The sequence below is a fragment of the Lynx rufus genome, unplaced genomic scaffold (assembly GCF_022079265.1).
Source record: "Lynx rufus isolate CCGP_SWC_20201006 ecotype Redwood Valley unplaced genomic scaffold, mLynRuf1.p SCAF_10, whole genome shotgun sequence".
Taxonomy (NCBI): domain Eukaryota; kingdom Metazoa; phylum Chordata; class Mammalia; order Carnivora; family Felidae; genus Lynx; species Lynx rufus.
The window spans coordinates 1,290,993-1,315,169 of NW_025814824.1; the positions used below are offsets into that span (position 1 = coordinate 1,290,993).

At 51.0% G+C, this 24,177-nt stretch overlaps 1 protein-coding gene across 3 annotated transcripts in view; it reads left to right on the plus strand.

Moving 5' to 3' along the window:
- Nucleotides 1-24,177, plus strand: part of FAM120A (family with sequence similarity 120A) — a 96,223-nt gene that overhangs the window by 64,604 nt on the left and 7,442 nt on the right. For 2 of the 3 annotated variants that reach the window (XR_006965920.1, XM_047100632.1), the window contains exons 11-17: nucleotides 6,983-7,232; nucleotides 13,653-13,767; nucleotides 18,836-19,045; nucleotides 20,467-20,650; nucleotides 21,150-21,287; nucleotides 23,257-23,398; nucleotides 23,834-23,930. Coding sequence is in view for 2 of the 3 variants with exons in the window: in XM_047100632.1 (XP_046956588.1) it covers nucleotides 6,983-7,232; nucleotides 13,653-13,767; nucleotides 18,836-19,045; nucleotides 20,467-20,650; nucleotides 21,150-21,287; nucleotides 23,257-23,398; nucleotides 23,834-23,930 (1,136 nt within the window). In the remaining variant the exon portion in view is untranslated. The remainder of the gene's footprint in view (nucleotides 1-6,982; nucleotides 7,233-13,652; nucleotides 13,768-18,835; nucleotides 19,046-20,466; nucleotides 20,651-21,149; nucleotides 21,288-23,256; nucleotides 23,399-23,833; nucleotides 23,931-24,177) is intronic. The other variant, XM_047100638.1, reaches the window with a different exon arrangement.

Sequence of the window (24,177 nt, forward strand, 5' to 3'; positions counted from 1 at the left end):
AGAGGGGTGCCCCTGCCTACGTGGAGCTGAGGCAGCCCTGGCACGTCGGTGGTACCCAGACAAGTGTGTGACTAATGTGCGTTACAGAGAACCGTGGACCTCTAGGTGGAGAGGTTTGTCCGTCGGACCTCTCAGTTTACAAGTAGAGAGGTCTTAGTTCGCTCTCTCAGGAGCAGCTTTGGAACCCAGGCCTGTTTGGTCTTTTCGGGGACCTGTGGATTTGTTTCATGCCTCGGTCGTATTAATAAGGGAAAACAGCCTATGGAGAAGGTTCTTATGTCGGTAATCCGTGCTGCTGTTTGCCGGCTGTCCCGCTAACTGGAGTGCTAGCTCTCCACAGGGAAGAGTTTTGTCCTTCAGAGCTTTTGTGAGCGCTGAGCCCGAACACTGTCCGCTCCCTCGGAGCAAACCTCGTGCAGGAGACGAGTGTGCGCCGGTGACCTGACGCGGCTCGTTGACACTGCGCCATGATAGTTTCCTGAGGCCCACTCCTAGATGCCAGCCGACTCTGAACGCCAGTGTGGTGACACCCCTGCCGTGGACTTCCTGCCTGAGCTGTGTCCTAAGCGACTACATCTCGGTGTCCTTAGGAAGCAAGTTCTTGGGACTCTGGATGAGGTGAGGGTGATAATGCTGGTCGTGCTGGAAGGAGGCAGCTGCTCAGGAGGCCCCGGTCAGCGAGCTTTGACAGAGGAGCCTGTTAAAACCCCGTCTTACCTATGGCCACTCTTAGACTGTGTGCGGATGAAATGAGGTCAGTGGCACTTTGCAGGAGATTCTGAAAGCGCTGACTGTGTGCTGTGAGGTCTTTGGGGCAGGTGTGGTTCTCAGATGCCCTCTGGTCCCGCCGTCCGTTCTGTGGGTCCCCGGTGAGCCCGCCTCCTGTGGCAGGTGAGGCTCCTGATCCAGCACGGTGTCAGCAGGCTGTGCATGCCAGGGTGGGCCCGGCAGGCTCACCGTGACCACCGGGCTTCCCCAGAACGGCTTTGTTGTCAGGGGACTAGTCCGAGAGCATATGGGAGTCTACAGGGTCGTTTAGAAGTACTGAGCTCTGGTCACATTTAAGACCTACATCCGTTTGGAAACGTGGTCTCTCAATCGGTCTACGTACCGTACAGTGTACATGACATACGAGTGCTCGTGTGACTTTGCCAAGCTGCCTTTCTAAAGTCATCATATGGTTAAAACAGGACATCCACTCTCGGGTCCCTCAAACTCTGGCCTGTGAAAGTCATACTGAATTACATGCTGGCAGTTTATTTCCTGTGTGCCCATCCCTGGTCTCCATCGTGTTACTGTTAGGAAATTCATCAGGATCTTGTTCATTAGGACAGTAAGCTGCTTGCAGTCACCGTCGGGGGCTCTAGGCCCCTCCAGCAGGCCAAGCGGAAGACCACAGACCTGGCACAAGCGCTTTGCCCCGGGTGCTGGATGGGGACAGCGCAGTTGCTCTGGGGCAAGGCGGGACCGGGGCGCTGCCTCTGTGGCTGCTGGCATTTGGGCCTGGGGCCGGCGCCCCGGCTGGAGGCTGGAGGCTTGGAGCGTGACGCTCCTGGCCTGCTGGTAGCTCTGGCCTGGCTGCCCCTCACCCGGCCAAGGGGAACAGGAGGGGCTGGAAGAAAGGGTCAGGTTCCAAAAAGACTGCAGGGTAACCAGACTCCTCAGCTGTAGTTGATGAGGAGAAACCCAGGAGGTAAAGTTCTGTGCTGTGCACAGTTTAAAATTATTGTCCACTTACGAAAACCGGCCTCTGTTTTCTGTAAAAGACTCCCCAGGACCTCAGAATTAAGTAAATGATAGAGACAGGCTTGTAGAAAACAAGTGGATGTAAATTACAGACACAGGAGATGGATTTGTGGCTGTAGGAAGCAAGTTTATGTACCTGAGTACTATTTTAGAAAGGATTTCCCCAGAGTCTCCATTTTATAAATCATCAGGAAAAGCCAAAGGGAACATGGATTTTTTTGTGTTCCAATTTGCTATAGAAATTTTGTGTCAAATAATTGGGACTGCTGATGAAAAATGAGTAAAATTAAATTGGTTCACATGGATTATATTATAAAATTTTTTAATGTTTACTTTTGAAACAGGCAGACAGAACATGAGCAGGGAGGGGCAGAGAGAGAGGGGGAGACACAGAATCCGAAGCAGGCTCCAGGCTCCGAGCTGTCAGCACAGAGCCTGACGTGGGGCTCGAAGTCATGGACTGCAAGATCGTGACCTGAGCGAGTCAGACGCTTAATTGACTGAGCCACCCAGGCATCCCCACATGGATTATATTATAAAACAAAATACTTTAACAGGGCCAACGTCAGTGTGCTGTTTTAGAATGTGTGGAAATTGGTTATCATAAACATTTTCTCCATGATTTTACAAAGGCTGTTTATATTAATCTGAATTTCTTTATTTTATGAAGCTTTCCAGAAGTAGCATTACCAACTCTTTTCCTCACGGACCTCTGAGTACCCGAGCCTGTGGATCAGTGCTGTGGGCCAGTGTTCAGTGGCAGTGTTCAGGGGGGTGTTCGGTGGCAGTGCTGTGGGGCACTTTTTCAGAGCAGTATTTGTCATAGGCCCTTGAACTCCCAAGCTTCTGATGCCCTGGGAATGATGTATGTGGGGAAAGTGAGGACAGGAATAGTTGCGGGCATGGTCTGTAACCACACGTTGTGTGTGGTCTGTGGCTTACGAGTCCTGGAGGGTGTCCCCACACCTGTTCGCACGAGGAAGTGGAGAGCCAGCTGGACCCCACCACCCCGCATGGCAGTGTCCCACGAGAAGGAAGGAACAGCCGCCATTGTGCCCAGTTTTCTGTATCTGTGTTGATGCGAAGGAACCAGAGTTTGTTTTTACATATATGTGTGGTTTTGTTGTTTTTCTATGACCTTAGTTAGCCCAGCAGGTAGACCAGGACCCCCCCACCCCCGCCCCGAGCCCCCGATGCACATTTGCACACACGCCCATATAGAGACCAGAGGTCCAGCCGGTTGCAGTCGTGGGGGGGTGTTTGTCTCCATCTTCCCCTCAGCCGCACCTGTGTTGCACACTGGGCCGGTGGCCGGTGTGGCCAGTGCTCACGGTGCTCTGGCACTGAGCTCAGAGATGTCCTTCATCTCGTGGCTTGTAGGCAGCCACCACCGCTTGGTTGAAATTGGCTTGCAGAATGAAACATTTTCGTTATTCCTGGTCTGGGATGGATCCCAAGTCGGCATTATAACATTTATAGCTGGTGGTCATGTGTTTATATGTGATACCGTGGACCGTGGTTAACGTCTGATGGAAACGGGTTCTCACGGACAGCTTAGGTGTAATAGTGTTTTATGTCCCCAAATTGTGTTTTGCAGAGGTACTTTCTGTAAAGAAGGTGCAGTAGCCTCTACTAATACAGAAAACAGATACTTTGGGGTTTTTGCTCTAGCGTAAGCAAAGGAAGATGATCTCATGTTGAGTGTTTTCAAGTCTGCCTGAAATGGTGAGTTTTTTTTGTCAGTGGAAAAGCCGAGATGGGTATTTGTTGATGGTGGCGTGGGTTTATTCACCAGTAGCAGCTGGCTTTGCTGACCTCTGGGCGTGAGGTCACATCTTTGAACATGTCTTTCTAAAATGGAGTCGTCATGGACATGCTTTTATATCCCACTGCTCTTGCCTGAATGGCAGACATGTATGCTCACTGTGTTCTTAATAACCCAGTCCCCGTATGCAGTCCCCATATAACCAGTGTTTTTTGCAGACGTAAGAGCCCAGATGGCTTACTGTTAGCTGGCCACTCTCATCTGTTTGTTCTGTGAGTGGAGTCACAGAGCCCCAGCCCTCCGTCCTGGGTGGGGCCGGGGAGGGCTGTACACATTCTGGGGGGGGGGGGGGCACATACGTGTACACAGAGGCAGCCGTTTGTCACCCTGGAAATGGATGTTCCTGGGATTCTTTATCAGCACTAGTCTTTAATTAGTCAGTCCTGGGTAACGAGCCTGTAGTTGATCTCACACGGTTGTGAATGGCTGTGAGCCTCGTGTGTCCTCATCAAGACAGTGTTAAAGGGAGTCCTTGGCCCTTTTCCCTATCCTGGTCCCAAGGCTGGGCCTCAGGGTTTAAGGAGACCCTGAGTGTGGTGTGGCACATGGGGGTTGGCCCCTCAGCCCCATGTCCCCCACCCCTATTTGGTACATAGAAGGTATCCTATAAATGTCTGTTAGGTTTCTCGTCGGAGGTTTCACCACTAGTAAGTGGTGGCATACAAGATCTCCGAAAACAGATACATATAGGTTAAAAATAAAGCAAGTCAGGACAGCTTTGCTTTTGTTTTTGGAACAAAGTTTTGTGTTCCTACACCTTGATTTTCTTAAATTAGACATGCATTTCCAAAATTAGATTTGAGCTGCTCGTAAGTAGTGGAGATGAGAGGAGGTGAGTATGCGAGACCCTCCATCACAGGGAGCAAGGCCCCCTCCTGCCTCCCTCTTGGTGGGCGCAGAGCAGGTTCCCTGGATCTCCGGTACTTCCCCGAAGCCTCTGCCGGCTGGGAGTACGTGTGCACAGCAGCTCCCTGGAGGTGTAGGCGCATGTGGGGCCCTTTGAGCCCGCCCTATGCATGGGCTGCTGGGGGGCGGGCCCCCAGGGGAGGGGGACAGGCGCGCGTGAGCAGCTGGCTCAGCCCCCTTCTCTATGGGGCCTGGACCGTAAGCCTTCTGACCTCAGGAATGAGTATGTGCTCCCCAAACCTGTTTCTAACTTTTTTAATGTTTATTTTTGAGAAAGAGACAGAGACAGAGTGCGGGCAGGGGAGGGGCAGGGAGAGAGGGAGACACAGAATCGGAAGCAGGCTCCAGGCTCCGAGCTGGCAGCACAGAGCCCGACGCGGGGCTCCAACCCATGAACTGGGAGATCATGACCTGAGGCCGTGATCGGGTTCACCGACTGAGCCACCCAGGCGTGCCTCCCCAAACCTGTTTCTAGGCGAAAGCAGGAACTGATAAAGTGGGATGACCATGGAAGGTGTTAGAAAGCAGTGGAGATGGAGCTGATGGAGGGGAGGTCCCAGGCGCAGGTAGAGACGGACTTCGTGGGGACGCCTCCAGAGGGGGTCAGATCAGAGACCGGGCACTGGGCACAGGCAGCCAGCCTGTGTGTGTGTGTGCGCGTGTGCACGGGTGTAGGCGTGCACGTGTGGTGGGGAGAAAGGGAGAGGAGCTACATTAGCTAATCCTACAACCAAAGATAAAATCTAATCATCGCCTGTAAGTCTTTGCCACAAAAAGGAGTATGTTACAAAATAGATTTGTTTTTGCTTTTTTGGCATGAAAATTAGCTTTGTGGATCAACCAGTGGACACACAGCCTGCCGGTTAAGGGCTTGTTTTGTGACCAACCTTGGCCTGTTTATCTGGAGCTGACGATTGCCAGCCCCTGACACCAGTTGGGCAGAGGGGACCTCGTGGCGATGATGGCCGCCCTGTGTGTGCCGAGTGTGCTGGGGCTTGGCAGGCGTGGGGCTAGATTGTGAGTCCAAGGACAGGGTCGGCTGGGCAGTGGGGACTGCGTGGGGGTGTGGCCGGCATCTAAAAGTAAGGATGAATACAAAGGTGCATGTATTTATATATACATGTGTATCTGTTTGGACTCGATGGACTTTAAAACAATCATTTTATGTGTTTTAGATTTTCCTTTGATATTTAAACACTAAGATACTCAAATGTGAATGAAAGGGCTTTTTTCCCTGTGACAAAACAGTAACTTTTTTGTAAGAGGACGATTTGGGGGAATTTCGTTGACCTGCACCCCTGCTCCAGCAGCCTGCTCCTGGGGTGGGAGTCCTGGGCTCCTTGCGGCACACTTTCCCTGCCTTGTCTGGGGCTGGGCAGCTGCCGACGACCCGCAGGACCCTATGCCGGTGGGAGGGGCGGGGCTGCAGGTGGGCAGAGTCTGGGCCTTCAGTCTCCTGTCTGCCTTGGGCACTACTTTAGGGAACATGAGCCCCGCCTGGGTGCTGCCATTTGGATAGAACGGCCTTGTGGAAAGTGCCCGGGGAGTCACTGCGCCACCCTGCTTCTGTTCTGACGGTCACGGACCGAAGTGAGCCTTAGTTCCCTGGCAGTGCACACCCCGAGCCCAGCGTCAGCCTGTCCCTTAGCGCCAAGGAGAGGGGCTGGGACGTGCTCTCTCCCTGGTCTGCACTGTCTCTCCTGCCACGCTTCATTCCGACTTCATTCAGAATGATGTGGGGAATGGTGCATGTCGTGGTTTAAGAATTAACTGAACTCAAATAGTGGTAAAGCAACTGTAGATGAGAGGCCACTGTTGTTTCTGTTACATCAACTTGGACCTTCTTGCCTGTTTTGAGATAAAATGGGGAATTTTATGCTTTGTCTTCAGTCTTCCTGAATGGAATTACTGTAAGCTGATGTCACTGGGATTTCAGAACACTGACTGTCGCTCCTGCCGCCTTGCTAGGCTTTTGGGGTCTCACTCTGGGGTAGCTTATGCTTACTAATCAACGTTTGTGGAAGGAGACCTTTACATGAAGTGGCACCAAGTGCAAGTTATTTCTGAAATCTGATTAGTGAAAGTATCTGTTTATGTAGAGAAAGATGAGCTATCTAAATTGGATTTCCCAGGATATGTTGATAATCACATACTTTTGTAAATTTTGCCAGTTGTTACTATTAGAACTTAATGGATTGAAATAATAAAATTTTTCTAACATCTTTGATTTATACGTATTAGTTATATGGGGAAGTCAAGTCATAATTTGATCGAGAAGAAATTTATCGGTAGCCTGACTGGAAATCCGAATGTGCCACGAAAGTGTGCGTAGGGGACAGAATGTTCTAGACCTGAGGACTGGTGGCCGGTGGCTTGCTGATGAGAGAATGCGTTGGTGTGTGAGCAGTGGCACCTTCAGACTGTGATTACTGGAGGGTTGGTTTTGTTCGGCCTCCAGTGGCTGAGCCGGGGTGTAAATGGTCTTCCTCTGCTCTTCCCCTCCAGTTCCCCCCGTGATCATCAAAGAGTGGGCAGCTTACAAAGGGAAGTCTCCGCAGACGCCGGAACTGGTGGAAGCGCTGGCCTTCAGGGAGTGGACCTGCCCCAACCTGAAGCGGCTGTGGCTGGGGAAGGCAGTGGAGGACAAGAACCGCAGGATGAGGGCCTTCCTGGCCTGCATGAGGTCGGACACGCCAGCCATGCTCAACCCGGCCAGCGTGCCCACCCATCTCACGGTGCTGTGCTGCGTCCTACGGTAGGTTAGGTGTGGCTGCCCCCCCCGCCCCCCCAGTCGTGTGTGTTGTGGGGACACAGTCTGGGGCAGCATGGCGTGGGTTTGAACTGATCCTGGGTGGTCTGTGTGCAGAACAGGTGTATTTGGTGAACATGTATTTTTTTGGAAATAACCATAATGATTTTAAATGTACTTTATCCTCTAAATCTTAAAGATTTTGAAGGCTGTACATATTATGTATTGTTTGGAGCTCTGTAGGGAAAACGTATCTCTCCCTGCATGTATTTAATCACGTGTAGATCAGTGTGGACTTGAGGTTATCTGTTTTAATTCCTGGAGTTATAACTTGATGTGTGGTTGATTTGGTTACTCAGATGTTCCAGGTCAGGCTTTGGAGTGCTCATTCCATGGGCCCTTGTGTCGTCTGTGTCCCCAGCATATTCTTGCTTTCTGCCCCCCACAAGATTAGCCCTGGACCCTGCCCTTTCCAGGGGGCTGGCTCCTGTCCTTGGAGAAGGATTGAAAGCCGGATTGGGGTGCTGCATGCTTCCGTGCCCTCAGCTGACGGCCCCCTTAAGTCTGTGGACACTGTTGGTGTCTGGGAGTTAATTTGAGTTGGCATGCATACCTGAATTAGATTCAGTAGGTTTTTGAGGGTTTTTTTGAACCAATTTTCAACTTGGGAAAAGGTTGCAAGGACAATACAAAGAGTTGTTTTTTTTTTGTTTTTTTTTTTTAAAGAGTTCGATTTTTTTTTTTATCGAAGTGTAACTGATATATAACGTTATGTTAGTTTCAGGCATACAACACATTGATTCAGCAGTTGTACAGGACTCCGTGCTCATGGCAAACAAACAGACTCCTATATACAGAGAAGAAGCTGGTGGTTGCAGAATGGGAGGTGGTGGTTGGGGGCAAAATAGAGCTTTTTTTTTAAACCCACATACTTCAGTGTGACCGTCTAACAAATCAGGACATTTTCTAATACAGTCATCACAATCAACATCATACCTTCTTTCTGTGTGAACTTCAGGGTCCATTTAAGATTTTCTCTTTGTGTTTGGAGGTGACGAGTCCGATTGGTTTTTCCACCAAACACTGGCCGTCCCTCTGTTGCTGTGGTCTTGTCTGGGCTGTGTGCCTGCACCCTGGCCACTTGGAGAGGCAGATGTTTGCAGGGCTCCTGTGGGGCTGCTGTGTCCCGTTTTGTGGGGGGCACTCAGTTTAAACGTTCCATCAGCCTCAGCAGACTCACAGCTTCTGTCTTTTTCTGTGGCCCCTAGTCCACCATTGGCAGACTAGATCTGGTGCTTTGTGGTCACCTTCTGGGGTCGTGTCAGGCTGGCCTCCGTTCTTCTGACAGTTCTCCATCATCCTGGGAGCACCTCCCTCCTTCCCTACAGAGCTATTATGGCCCCTTTCTCCCAGCAGCCCTGCTTCCTAGTGGTGGAGACAGTCCCCATTTGCCAGTCTCTCCCAGGGTGTTTGCAGTAGGCAGGCACAGTGCACATATGGACCCTACCCCTGTTGGCAACCTTGGGGCCCAGCCCTCTGCGTTTTCCTTCCTGGCCACCAGTTCTCCTGTTCCTCACCCTCAAGGAACAAGATGGAGGACACAGCCGTAGCCGAGCGTTTGTTTCCTGACGTTTCTTAAGCTCCTCACAGGCTTGAAGGCCAGTAACTAATTTAGAAGCCTCTCCTTCAGGCTCTTCCCTTTACCTGCTTTGAAAATTAGCTCGTGGGAGAGACTAGATCTTCGTTTGGAAGCTTCTGGTTTCTCGAATGGAAAGTTCATTTATGGACCTGTTTTTATTAATACAGACCTTATGTAGCCAAACATTAGAGGTGAAGACTTCGGCTGCTCTGAGATCAAATTAGCAAGAATAAATTTGTTCGATTGTACTTCTGTCTTCCAAGTTTAAATTGGTGTGTGGCCTTTACCCCAGCGGATGCTGCCTGCCTCACCTGAGGCTTATGCAGCTGACCTGGACGGAACGGCCGCACTCGGAGCAGGACGAGGCGCTGTGGTGCTGGGGCCTCCCTGGCCATCCGTGCACGCAACCTGGGATGCACCGTGGCCGCCCTCTGCACCTGGTCTGCATCCTGGTCCTCGCCCCTCCTAGGCCGTCTCTCTGGCATTGTTCAGACGGCCCTTGTCAAGCCTTCCAGATTTCAGGATTGTCCTGGTGCCCATTTTTAAGATAGTCGTTACGGTTGATTTTTTTGTGGTTTGTAGAGAATGGAAGGATTAGTAAGTGGGACTGGCCATGTCACCAGAGGCTCTGGCACTGTGGTGGGAGGTGGGTGACCTGATTGGCTATGGAGACGGGCAATCCCCTGGGGTTTCCTGCATGGAAAGCCTCTCGTGGTTTCAGGTCCTGAGGAGGTGGAGCTGGTTGAGGAGAGGGAATCAGGGAGAGGTGAAGGACTGCTGTTCACGGGACAAGTCCCTGGGGGTTTGGGGGCCAGGGCACCAGTAAACGGGCCGATCTGCTTCCACTAAGAGGGTCTATTCTCCCTTCTACACTCTGGGCTCCAGGATGGGCTGGTGCTGGGGGATGCAGGTGCTCCACGGCACACGCTCTGGTTAAGTGGGTGGGCTGAGTTGGAGGCCTCACGGTTTGGAGGAAGGGGGGGTGTGTGGAGAGACCCGGCAAGGGCGAGTCAGGGTTGATGTGTGCCTCTGCGGCCCTGGGGTTGGGCCTAGGTCCTGGGGTGGGGGGCAGTGAGGTCCTGTGATGCCCAGCAGACAACCTATAGCTGGACAGAACTGGTTCCGACCTCAGGCTCGGCTGCTCTCCGCTGGAAAATCAACACTCGAGAGACGAGTGATGGTGGGAAAAGAGAGGTCGCTTTACTCAGGAAGCCGGCAACCTGGGAAGAGGGCAGGCTAATGTCTCCAAGGCCATCTTCCCCGTCCAGGCGAAGCGGGTGGGTTTTTAAGGGGAAAGTGTGGGGAATGGGGAGGGGGCTGCGTGCAGGAGAAGCGGTGCCCAGGCGGTGGGTTCTGTGTCGCCGTGACCCTGGATGGACCTGCTGGCATCCGTGGCAGGTGTTTTCGAGTGTGGTCAGGCCGTATCGTCCTTCACCCTCAAGGTCATTGGTCTGCAAACCCAAGGCAAGTAGGTTGGTTCTGCTGCAGACCAAGGACTCGGGTCAGCCAACAGGAGCACCTGAGCTCGAGGCCAGCTCCCTGCTAAGGCCGGTGGGAGTGCGGCTACAAACCCTTGGCATTGGTGGCTTGGGGCGGGACGGGGGTGGGCAGGGGCAGGGGCAGAGGTCAGCAGTCACAAGGCCAGGCTGTGGGCCACAAAAGTGTTTCCCTTCCCTTAATTTTCTCTTTCCTTTTTCTCTCTTTCTTTTTGCATAACTTCAAACTTGAACAGACTGCGAGAGGAGTTGAAGGAGTTTGTGGCTGTCCTTCACCCCAACTTCCCACACGTTAGTGTTTTACTGCAGTCGCTCTCCTTGTGTGTCTGTGTGCTCATGCGTCCGGACCCCTTGAGTGGCAGTTTTGGGTGCGACACCTCTACCCCTGAGCTCTTTGGTGTGTGTTTCTAAAAACAAAGACATTGTCAAAATCGGAAAAGTCCTGTCCGTACATCTCGTTTACGCGCCTCACTCAGATTTTGCCACTTGCCCCGTGATGTGCTTTGCTGACAGGAAAACATCGTGGCTCGTGCTTAAGTTTAGTTACCACATCTCATCCAGTCCTGGGTGGCTTCTCGTCTTCCTCTGGGTGGATGTGGCATGAACACCGACTTGTTTGCAGATATCCCATCATGTAGACGGCACATGAACTAACAGGGTGGCAGCCCCTGGAGGCAGTGCTTGCAAACAGGGGACCCGATAGATTTTCAGTCTGCCTGTGCCTGTGTCCCGTGAGGTTCTGTTCCTGCCTCCAGGGCAGGGAGGCAGTGGTGGTCACTTATGCCCCAAACTCAACACTGTGACCGCAGTGGGGGGTGGAGTGGGTGGGGTGCAGACCCGAGCCGAGATTCAGTGTGGGGGTGAAGCTAGTGCCCGAGACAGAGCAGAAGGGGGCCTTCCCAGGGTAGGGCCGAGACCCTCATCCCAGAGAGCTCACGTTCCCCTGAGGAGCCGGCTACGTTCAGGCCTGGAGATGAGTTAAGGGAATGGAGGGCTTGAGCCCCCTGGCAGGACACAGGCAGCCTGTGGTGCCTGTCCCCATACCCTAAGGAACGCAGCCTTTCTGGGAGGGTCACACAAGGACCTGCCCCGACCCAGCTCCCCAGCATGGACAGGGCAGCAGCGGGCAGTGGAGGGAGCCCCAGACACCTTCCCGCCCCAGGCCCTGAGCAACGGGAGGCAACGGGAACACCGTCTGCCCAGGTGGAGCGGTGTGGCAAGGGGTACAGGCAAGGCCGTCGCCCTGGTACCCTTTACTCCTCACCGTGATGCCCTGGACACGGCCTGAGTGGTGTGAGTTAGTCTGAGCCTTTACGTCCAGGAAGGCTTTCTGAGGATAGAAGTGAGAAACGGGTGATGGGTGGTTTTGTTTCAAAAGGACCAGAAAGCCAGGTGGAGGAAACATCAGGCATTCTAACAAAAAGACTGTTTGTTGTTCAGCTAAATTGACTTCTGAGTCTTTGCTGCCAAGAAGACCAAGAAAAATCTTGAGAAAACCAGGCTGTCCCCAAGACAGCCTTTTTTCTCATTCAGGATGTTAAAAGGAACATGGGGCTGGGGTGGGGGCGGGGGGCGTTAGTGTCTTTTGGGTTCACAGGAGGGAGAGGGCGGGAGGGGGAGGTGCCGAGCAACAGTGTGGGCGGATCTGATGCCCTCACTGTCCACTGGCATGTGGTTAAGGTGGCACATGTTCTGTGTGTTTTATCACAGTTTTTAGGAAGGAAGAACTAAAAATAGTATAGCACAGACATGCAGGCAAAGGACATTGTATGCGGAGCACAGGCGTTCCCACAGTAACTTTCTCAGATGTCGTGGGGGGCTTCCCTCACACTTGCAGGTTCTTGCACAGAACCCCACAATCAGTAAGACCTTGTGCTGCACATGGCAGGGTCACAAGGTTCGAGGCTTTGTCCTTGCAAGTAGTTTAGTGACGAAAAGCTTTTGCATTTCTTTCAGATACACGCATCTACGTCTAAATACCGTAGAGATTTAAGGTCTACTCTTCGCTTACTCGAAATGACCGTCACTTTCCCCTTGCCCTTTGTAATTTCACTGCGAAGTGCGTAAGCTCTGTGCCTGTGTCTCCCGCCTGTAACGTGGACAGCGGTGGCCCCTCAGGATTATGGGGGCCGCGTGATGGGAGGCGGCGTGTGCAGAGGTGGAGAGGCACCGGGCACCTGGCGAACTCTTCCGTGTTTCTTTCAGGCTGTTTTAAAAATACGTGTCTTAGTCAGTCAGCTGGTCAGGGCCCCCTGCTTTGCCCAGTTGTGTGTGCTCCTGTGAAATATTGATTATTTCCACATGAGGTGGGCTCCACACCGACTCGTCCTCTTTCGTCGACTTAGATTTTTCATTTTAAGCTCTGAGAAACTTCTCTAGCAGACAGGACTGGGAAGAGTTTCGTGAGGCCTGTCGCCGTTCTCTCTGCTCTTTCTGAGCCGTTTGCCAGAGGTCGCAGGGTCCGTCACCATAAGTTAATCAGCGGCAACGTGCTAGGTCATCCTTCAGTCTGCTGAGTGCAGGGCTGGGCCCATGGGCTCTCGGGGACAGCTGGGCCAGGGCCGTAGCAGCCGCCCCTTTGCTCAGTGCCCCAGGGTTGTGATAGAGGCAGTACGTGTGGCAAGGTGAGTAAGGGAAGGAGCGTGGGCGCCTGGCAGCTCCCGGGCTGATGGCACACATGGACGTTGCAGATTTATAAATCGATACCCCCCCTCCCCCGCCACACTGCTGGCTGCCCTGGGAGGTCGGTGTGTCCAGGGCCTGCGGGCACCGGTTCTGAGGCCACGGCGTTAGTTCTCGTTCCCGGGACCCCTTTCTGGTGCTCACCTGCCGGCGCAGGAGCCTCTTCTGCGCACTCGTCTCCTGCAACACTCGCCCCTTGTCAAGAGACACATCTTTCTTATTTGGACCTAGAGTCTGCCTCCCAGGATTCCGGTCTTGAATTGAAAAAAATAAATCATGTAAATTGATGCTTCCAGTGTGTTTCGAGGGTTTGAATACCTTACAAGAGTGAAGTTGTATCAGAAATCACTGAGCAGCTGGTTTGCAGTCTGTGCAAATGTGGTGTGCTATTTTAATCACTCTGAAAGCAAACGTTCTGTTCAGCCCAGGTGATTAGACACGCATTTGTAGCAGGTGTCATCCGGTGTACATAGAGATGCTGGGTAAGAGCTCTTGGTGCCCCCCAGCTCGTATCATCCCGAGTCCCCTTGGAACCTGGATGCCAGGTTGTGCGTGTGACCGGTGAGCGCTCCATCCTCACACCAGACCCTCTCTGTCCACCCCCTGTAGGTATATGGTGCAGTGGCCTGGAGCACGGATCCTGCGTCGCCAGGAGCTGGACGCCTTCCTGGCTCAGGCGTTGTCCCCCAAACTCTATGAGCCTGACCAGCTGCAGGAGCTCAAGGTAATTGACAAGCCTCATTCCTTGTCTTGGGAAGCGTTGCTTCGGAGTGGTGTGAGGAGGGCCGGCCTCACCGGGCAGCGCCGCTCAGAGTGCCAGGCTAGGAAACCGAGCCGCGGACTCGGGAGCCTTCGGGGCAGAAGCGTGTCCATCCCAGTTACGGAAGCGGTCAAGTCTGCTTCTGTCAGATAAAGGTTTTCCCTTGTTACCAGTGGGTGTCTGCTCTTGTGTTCACGTCAGGGTGTAAACTTGCTTTTGTTCCAGGTGGGGACCCCAGACCCTGGGGAGGGCTTGGGCTTCAGGGTTTTCTCACATCTGGCCAGGATTCTTTTCTCGTTTCGTTCTGTTCCTGATTATAGCATTCGTTTCCTCTAAAACATAGTCTTGCCCTCCTAGACCGTAAATCCCTTTACAGACCACTTGAAGAACAATGTTACACCATCATTCCTGAGCCCCTTTTACTTAGCATTTAACATCGTGTTCCTTTTAATTTTTCCTTCCAGTAATTCCTTTTGTTCTTTGTTTTGGCAATGTTAATTTTCTCCAAGTTGTCCCCTGATTTTTCGGGGTGCTTATCTTTTCAATGCACTTTGGTTAGTTGCTGTGTTTGCACGGCTGCACTCGCTTTCTGTAATGTCTGTGCTAAACTTGAGAAAGTTTAAGACTTTCCAGAGTTAGCTAAATCAGGGGATCTGCCTTTTCTTTTGATGTACAGGGTTTTGGGTTTTTTTCTTTGCATTTGTTTTTTTGTTTGTTTGTTTTGTTTTTTGGTTTTTTTTTTTTTGTAATTATTTGATTTGTAATCAAATAATCTCTTTTGACAAATTGCCTTCACTTTTAGATCTTTTTGCCATTCTTTATGAAGGCATTCTTTCCCCTCAGGAGCATTTGAGGCTCACTTTATAGATTATCAGTATTCTACAGTTGGGGCCCAATCAATTTCTGGTTCCCCTAAACTACTGAGTTAAATTTAGTAATTTGATGTTGAGCGGCCCTTGACTGTGCGGAGCCCAGGTCACGTGTGGTCACCCCAGGCTTCTGATGACTTTGAAACAAGCTGAATAAGACAATAAAACTTAGAATCCACCCCAAATTGTATTCTTTACTTTGTAGATCAAGATTTTCTGTTTGCTAGACAGAAATTATTTTCATTTGTAATGTTTTTGAATCTAAGTTTTCGTTCTAGAGTATTTGGCTGGGTGTCCCCCGAAAGGCTGGCCCTAAGTGCAGGCTCTCGTTCCCGTGCCCCCGGCTGGTGGTGCCGTCGCCACTGTCTTCGTCACCAGCCCGTGCTCAGGGGTGTTGTGAATACTTTGACTAGCGTGTGCTGCCATCCCTCTACCTCTACTTCCTGTTTCTCTTATTTAGATTATTACATCAGTATTGACATCCCAGTTCTGAAAATCAGACCGCCAGGTATCAGGTATGCCCACCAAGCCTTACTCACCATCAAGTTGCTTTTCCTCAAAGTTCATCTTCTCTCCCATATCCTTTTCATTTTGGATCAACACACAGGGTATAACTTTTGAAAGACAGCCACACTCTAAGCTTTCATTTTGGTTCTTTTGAGGTCTTAGTGCTTTCATGGTTTTCTCCTGATCCTTCATCTGAAGCCAGGTGTTTCTAGAACTGTGTTTAGAAAGACCTGTTTTATGTGCAGTGACTTGAGGCCACCGTCCCTTCGGCTCTTGCTGGTCTGGAGGCCTGCCTTCCCTTCACCACGGACGGCCTGCACCGCTGGCACCTCACGCACAAGCAGCCTACATTCCGCAGAGCTAGGGGGATAAGAGCATTCGTTGGGGGGAAAGGTAGTTTTTTTGTTTTTGTTTTTTGGTTTGTTTTTGTTTTTGAAGATTGAGGATTCTCTCAGCTATCAGAATGAGAACTAAGAGGAATAATCATTATTTAAATGCTACAAAAGTCCCTACGCAGAGCTGAGAGTCCCCAAATTCAGTGATAGAAAAGTAGACTTTTAAATTGCTTTTTCATTTAACCATTAAAATTTTTTTATATATCGAATGCAATGACGATGCTTTTCCATGAAACGCCATTTCACTGTTTCGGATATAGTCAACTCTTGATTTTGGTGGCTGTCTTAGGGGCCGCTATCCAGTTTGTGGATTGCCCAGACCCTACTTTTCTTCTCCCATTTTTGTCCATTATGTGCTTTGAAAATAAAGAGGAGAAGAAGAGAAAAAGACCCAGTTCTGACAGTTTGGCCTCTCGTTGGCTTTTCTGATTGGGAGATTCGGTGGGGAAAGGTGTTGAAAGTTTTAATTTAGACTGACTTTGTAAGAGTGCTGTCTTGTCTGTGCGTGCTCTGCCTGCCGTGACCGTGAACAGGTGCGTGTTCTGTGTGGCTCCTCACAGACCCGTGACAGGGATCCACATGTTTTCCTCATGTTTTCCCTGGTGTATTTTTTAGGCGCTTCTCCTAGGTTCTGAGCATGGATGTAATGACGAAGGTAGATTAGCAATGTTTGGAGGAGGGCGGGGAGAGGGTGAGAAGGACTTTTGTACAGGCTTCATATTTGTCCAGTTTCTTTCTCCCTTGCTCTTGACATCCTTGTAATTGCTTTCAGTTCTTCTCACAGTTTCACTGACTGAGTGCAGAATATAAAAGGTGGAGGAGGAGGGGCTTTAAGACGGTATCAGGCCCCTGTGGCCCCTGAAAGAGTTAGGGCAGGTGCAAGTAAACATGGCCAATCAGAGGAGGGGTCTGCAGTCCAGCAGTGACACGGCGGGCAGTGCACCCTCGCTGGAGTGGTTCTGAAGCTCATTGGGCAGAGATTAAGTTACAGTTTGTACTGCCTATAAAGTCAGAAAACTGTACTTTCTTTAGTTGAGGAGCTTTGGATAATGCTGATAATTTTATCTTCCTGTGTAGAAGAGAATGAGATTGGACCGTGAATATTGTAGCCATGTCTGTGATCAGGCATTCAGATTCTGGTGCTGCTAGTTAACAGTTTAATGGCATTGAGCTTTCTGTGACTCTTTCTCCATCTGTGACACGGAGTACGAGGAGCAGTACCTGTGTCATACGGTTGCTGAGACATCAGTGAGATAACGTGTGTGGAAATGTGCAGAGTGTACCTGACAAGTCCAAGTCTGTGTTAAGTCCCCTGTAGATATTACTTAGTATTATTTGTGTAATTAACATGTAGGGAAAGACACATAAAACACTATGTGAAGTGATTTAGAAAGCTTTTTGGATAAGCCAAGATCTGCATGGCAGAGTTGAGATTTTATGTACATTATTTAAATAGCTTTTATTTTGAGAACTTTTTCTGTGAAGTTAATGGTAGTTGCCATTACTAAGCGATAGGATATTCATTTTTGAAACCCATGCAAACAGTTCCTTCGCTGATGGCAAGTCCAGTTAGAATAAACAGATGTGTGTGCATGGCTGAGGCAGACTTCCCCGTGCCCCCTGTCGGCTCACTGGGAGCGCGCTCGTCCTAACCTGGGTACCTCCGCCCCCGGCCCGCCCGCCTGGGCGGCGGGGACTCTGTCTGCTGCGTTGAGGGTCGGCGTGTCCACATGGCCACCTCTGGGGACCAAGCACTGACAACAGCACTGTGCTTCCTGGGCTTCCCTAGAAGGCGCTTGCTGGGCTGCAGGACAACACTGGGTGGCGGAGTGGCCTCCATGCCACCCCTGGTATCCCCTCGCCCCGTGTGTGTCGGGGCCACTTTCCCAACAGTGTCAGCTTTCAGGGAGGAGAAGCTCCCTCTTTCTGCCTTGAGACTCTCAGAGAAGGGAGTTTCCACTTCAAGTGAATTCTTTCTCCATTTTGATTTTCTCTTTCCCCACTTTCTGCTCATAAATATAAAATGCATGCAGCCCCATCACCCAGCCCTGCCTGCCCTCAGCCGAGTGCACTGTCCTTCCCAGCGAGGCTCAGGCTCCGGAGAAGCAGGGGCCAATGGGGCTGGGCGGCAGGCGGGGCCGGGGGTATGGATGGGCTTCTCCAGGTTTGGAAGGTTCTGAACTACATTGACTGAAAATCCAAAAAACCAAGGTTGGAAAACACAGCATTAGCGGATTGTGGGGCATGGTGGCCCCTGAGCACAAAACAGCAGATAGTCAGAAATTCCTCAGTGTCGGGCATGGGAATGACCTTTCTTCTTGTTAATGAAAAGCCAGCGTACCTGCCACATTTAGGCATTGCTTAGGGTGATACCCCGTAGGGTCTGTGTTCTTGAGATACCCTCGCCTTAGAAAATAAGCGTGAAAGGTGGGAAGACAGAACGCTGGCAGTTAAAACTGCCTTCTGGATAATCCACAAACGAGGTCCTTCACAGACAGACAATCAAGAGTTGACTGTATCTGTCAGTGTTCCTCGCCCTGCGTGTCGGGTGCTAGGAGCCAGGGCTGTGCGCGCAGGGAGGTGCAGCGCCATGAAGGAGGGGGCAGGAGAGAGAGTCTGCATGGTCCAGATACCGTGTTTTTGTTGTTGTGTTCTCCATTTGTAAGCTATCCATTTCTCCTGAAGCATTTGACAGTCTCATTAATGAGTTGCTACCTAAAACATTAACATGAAATAATGTAAACATGAAGTACAGGTTTTAGAATGGAATTATGCTGAGTAATTTTTAATATACTTGAAAAAATGCAGAATCTTAACGGAATGTTGCTTGTTATAATCTTTTTGTTCATACGTTACCAGTGTGTAGAATCTGAAGGCTAACTTATTTTCATAAGCGGATAGTGGACTTCCTAACTGCTAAGGAGACTATTAATAATCTGTTACTTTCTCATGTCAACTTCAATATAGTATTACTTTACGCTCCTATGATGCTTTACAAATTCCAAATTGAAATACTTCAGTATGTTTATAAAACAGTCTCTAAAATTTAAATCTGTTAAATAACATAAAAAGTCTCTGTGTTCAGATAGTGCTAGGTCACTCTAAGGAAATAGCAGGTGTGCGTAGGGAATAGCAGGTGTGCGTAGGGAGCGTTTGGTGGAGGGGTGTCCACGCTAACCGTGGAGAGCTGTAGTCAGAAATGGTGAGAATCGGGTTCTGCGGTGTTCTTACTCCATAGAAATCATTCTTTTCCATTTAAAGATTGAGAACCTCGACCCCCGAGGCATTCAGCTGTCAGCTCTCTTCATGAGTGGTGTGGACATGGCCCTGTTTGCAAACGACGCGTGTGGCCAGCCGGTGCCCTGGGAGCACTGCTGCCCTTGGATGTATTTTGATGGGAAGCTCTTCCAGTCCAAACTCCTCAAAGCCAGCCGGGAAAAGACCCCACTCATCGACCTCTGTGATGGTCAGGTCAGTCTCAGGAACGCCGGCCAGCGGGGGGTTGGCGGGTGGGGAGAAGCCTCTGGCCACCTCGGCGGGATGGGAGGAGTGCTTGCAGGCTGGTGAGCTGGGCTGTCTGCGCAGGTTGCAGGCGCACATGTGATGTGCTGCACTCGCCTGGACCTCGCTCCCGGGAGGACCTACAGGCCTGGGTTCCTACCGGCCCCTGCCACATCTTTGTCAGCCACTCAGTACGCTTCCTTGTTTAATGTGTGTTTCTGTTGAAAGTCCTCTTGATGAATACATATTGTATTGTTAAATTACTCACCTTATACGTGCGGTCAGCAGCGCTGGAACAGCCCAAACAAAGCACATGGGACACACGCGGTGTCTCCACAGGGCACATCTCACGACCTGGCACTTAGGGACATGAGCCAGCACTCGGCACTGTGCTTGGGCCCATTTCAAAGAGAATCACCCACAGAAATGTGAAAACTGTGGCACTAAGTGGATGGTGAACAGGACACTTGTTTCCAGTGTAAAGTCTGAAACAAGCGGTGCCCCCTCTGCGTGAGGCCTCGGGCACGATTGTGGGTTACAAGTACATTTCAGCAAGCGGGTGGGTCCACAGACGTGGAGTCATGAACAGCGAGGACTGAGCGCATTAGTTGGGAGTCCTGGCCTGAGCAGAAGGTGCGGTCCACCATCAGACCGTCTTGTTCTCTTGCAGTCGCCTCAGGCTTTGACGGCACGTTCTGCCCGAGCTGCCGTGACTCTCGGGTCAGGCTCAGCATAAGCACAGATTTGTGGGGTGAGCAGGTTTTCAGATTCTCTGGTTAAGGATCGGTGTTGCTACTTGAATTTACATATTTATTAACAAAAGACGCTGCGGGTGAATGTCGTACAGGCTCTTTCACAGTGGATCTGGTGCCCACCAGCTGTGTTGTCCGCATCCTTGGGAGCGATGTTGTTCACTGTGATGTGATCCCCTCAGGCAGCCTCCCGCCCCCTGTCAGCACGGTCGCTGGGCCTTGGTGCCCTCTCTGCCGCACGGGGCACACAGCTGGCCGAGTGCTCGGTCGGTGGGCATTGTCTGCGCTGCAGTGGGACCTCTCTGGGCTCAGCTGTTGGCTTCCAGAACCAAAACCACTCTTTCAGTTAGTACCTTCGGTAGTGAATGGTCCTCACCTGGAGATCGGGTGAAAGCTGTGGCTTAAGTTGATGTTGCGTCTGCGGGCATGATGTAACGGAAGCAGGCGGTATGTGTTCGTTGATTGCATTTTCGGTGTGCTTGCCGACCGCACCCAGTGTGGCTGCACAGACCGTGACTGACTCATGGGAAAAGAGCACATGCATCCTGGCAGCTGGTGGGTCTCACTTCTTTCCTGTCCATTTCGATTCGAGCAAAACTCTGTGAACCGAGTTTTCACGTGCCGGCGCTTGACTTGCAGGCCGAGCAAGCCGCCAAGGTGGAGAAGATGCGGCAGAGCATTCTGGAAGGGCTGAACCTCTCCCGGCAGAGCCACCCGCTTCCCTTTCCGCCGCCCACGGCGCTGCCTTTCTACCCTGCCTCCGTGTACCCCCGGCACTTCGGGCCGGTCCCCCCGGCTCAGGGCCGTGGGCGGGGCTTTGCAGGTGAGTGCACAGGCGACGTCGGGAGGGACCGTGGGGTGGTGGGGACGGATGCGCCGTGTCGTGCTGTGCTGGAACCTCGTTCATGGTCAGGCTCATGACGAAGTTTGCAGTATCAGCTCCTCACCATAGACAAACGCAGATCCCCGAAGAGATGCGGGTAAGGGAGAGAGGGAAATACGAAGGCTGTTGCAGAGACTGGATTTTACGATTGGTCGGCACAGCTGAAAACTCCGCTTGTGTTTGTGGTTTACGGTTTGCTCACCTGTGGGGTCAGAGGAGGCCTCTCCACTAAGGCCACCCCCTGCCCCCAGGGATGGTTCAGACGCGCGCTCCAGTGTGGACAGCAGGGGCTGGGAGACCCCTCCCCCCGCCCCGGCAGCCAATGGTATGGGAACAGCAGGTGAAGGAGATGGGGTCGTTCTGCCCAGAGGCCCACCGGTGGCTCCCCTAGAACCTGCTCCTCACAGCTTCTCCGTCTCTCTCCACCCGGGTCCCACAGGAGTCTGTGGCTTTGGAGGCCCCTATGGGGACACTGTAGCGACAGGCGCTTACCGTGCCTTCCGAGTGGCAACAGCAGCGGGACACTGCGGAGCCTTCTCAGGCGGGGACAGCAGCAGGACTAGCAAGTCGCAGGGCGGTAATTATGCCAGCACGCCTTCTCCTAGAGCTTCGCCGCCCCGCCTGGCCCCCCTCCGCGTCCTCCCCGCCAGGCCCGCTCCCGGCCCCGGCCGCCCCCAGGTCTCTGCCTTCCAGTGGGACGGGCGGGTGTCCACGCAGCCCTTGAGCCCGGCCCCAGCACCGCCTCCCCAAAGGAGCAGGCTGCCCTACAGGGCTCGTTGGCGGGCTCCTTCCCCGACGACGGAGGTCCTGAGGCCATAGCAGTTCCTGGCTTGGAAACTGACCGCAGCTTGTTTCGTAGGCAACGTTTTTGAGAAAGATCTAATAACACATACATAAATGAGCTTATTTTAAATTCCCTTTGCTTTTCTTCTTGTACGTATTGGTTTTACAAGGGAGAAAAAAGACTTAACGTTTAGTTTTGAAATAATAGTCTTGTGATTTTGCTGTAATTAAAGCCTGTGACTTGTAGTTTTGTCACACGTCCTGTATTTTGGGACCGCAGAGCCAGACGTGGCCATCAGGTCCACACCACAGGGCTGTTCAGATACATTTGTGAGTAACTTCAGGGTGCACAGGCTTTCTATCCTTCCCAGGAATGTTCTTCCAGCCCTGTTCCTTGGGGTTGGCGGGAGACCTCTTTTGCAGCAGTAAGATGCACAGGCTACCGCAGCCCCCAGAGGGGCTCTGGGGCCGTCTCCCCCTGCACCGGCCCCGCATGCCCTCTCCTGCCTCCCACTGGCTCTTGCAGCTTCCAGGGCGCTTTTCTTCCTGCCCACGCCGTGCAGCGTGCAGTGACGCCTGTTCTCTGCTTCACCATCGGCTTCAGCTCCTTGCACCCCTTGCCTGGACACTCACGTCAGCGTGCAGTTGGGATAAACCTATGGGTAGGGTGGTGGCTATAGACGTTGTAGGGTCAGAAGTGGTTTTGTAGGCTGAAATGACCAGCGGAACTGCTTTGTAACTTCCCCCAGATTGTGTCTGGAGCTCAGCTCTGCTCTGTCCAGCGTAGTAGCCACCGGCCACTGTGGCTCTTGAGCACTTGACCTTGCTATAAAATACACGCCCAGTTTTAGATCTAATATGGAAAAAAGATTACAGAATATCTAATTAGTAGTTTTTATATTGGTTACATGTTGAAATAATACTATTTTGGATATATTGGGTTAAATAAAACAAATTATCAAAACCTATTCTGTTTTTGTATTATTTCATTGTGGCTACTAGGAATGTAAGGCTTGTAGATTTGGATATTGGGCAGCGCTGTCTGGCAGCTAGAATGGTCATGGTGAACACCTGGATGATGGAGACTTAATTATAATCCATTCCATCTGCCAGAAGATAGGAAGCTTGAGGTTCTATTCTGTTTGGGTTTTATCAGAAGTTTTGCTATCAGTTACATATTTGAGAATTTTCTTAGTTAAGTCAGAAATCCTTAGAATATGCAGGCTGTTGGTGGTTAATAGAAGTTACTGATACAGTGGTGTTGGTGACCCCACTGATTTAATTTAATCTAATTTAATTTAACAATAAGAAATAACAGCCACATTTACTGGTTAACTTCTGTAATGTTTGGTTAAGGCAGGAAACTTGGAAGCAGTTCCCCAAAGAGAAAACATGGAGTTTGCAGGTATCCATGTTGGTAGGGGAGGAGGCCGGCTGTGAGCGCCCAGTGGCCACGCTTTATTGAACTGTTTCAGCCAGAAAGCCTTGCACATTTTGCATTTTAAACTCAGATCAGCTGTTGTGGGTTCTCTGAGTGGCCAGCACTTCTGTCTGACTTTCAGGTGTATTTTCAACAACAGTTAAAACCCATAAACTATATGTACATAGATACTTTATGTAATAAATAAGAAGTCTTCACAAAACTTCAGAAAAGGGGGCTTTATATGAAATATAAACCACAATGAAAACAAATCGCTCGCTTTTCTTTTTGCTGTTTTTAATTCTCTGATTGTCAAGATGTATTTTGTCTATTTTTCGTGCAGGAATCCAACCTATACCTTCTCAGGGAGGGAAGCTAGAAATAGCCGGCACCGTGGTTGGCCACTGGGCTGGGAGCAGACGGGGCCGTGGGGGCCGCGGGCCTTTCCCCCTACAGGTAGTTTCTGTTGGAGGACCAGCAAGAGGGTAAGTTCTGAACAGTGAAAACATGTTTGTGTTAATTAGAAAATAGCCTCTTACTTATTTTAGTCATGAGTTTATTAGAAACATTTTTTCATCATTAGATATATTCCTTTATGTCATTGTGGTTATGTAAGATTCCATTGTATATAGCATTATGTAACTAAGCCATTATTAAATAGTTACCCACACATTCAATTAACAGTTTTTTAATATTTAAAAAAGCATTTTGAAGTATATTATTTTTCAAATTGAATGCACTGGATAGGGACCAAAAAACTAAGATTGATTTCTTGGGATCTTGAAATAAGTCCACGATGTGACCATGATTTATTTAATAGACCGGTGCTTTCTACAGCGTGGGATCGGCATCGTTTTAAATGTTCCAGCTGCCTCAACAGATTCAAGCCTGTGTGCTTTTGTCCTCTTTTATCCGTTCAGGCGTCCGAGGGGAGTTATTTCCACCCCGGTGATCAGAACGTTTGGAAGAGGCGGACGGTACTACGGCAGAGGCTATAAAAACCAGGGTGTGATTCAGGTAATCCATGGGGCAGCGGCGCCTCACTCCGGGCTGGTGGCTCAGTGCCTGCGTCCAGAAAGGTCTGCCGGGGCCTCTCTGTAGCTGTCGAGCGCAAGGCAGACGCAGCGGTGGCGCCACTTGCTCGCCGGCTGTGACTCCTCAGCCCACGGTGGCCGGCGTCGTGGGTGCTGAAGAGTATGGTCTCCTGGTCACTGCTGCCCGGGGAGTATTCTGGGGCTGTTAGCGGCAGTTATATTCTAAAATG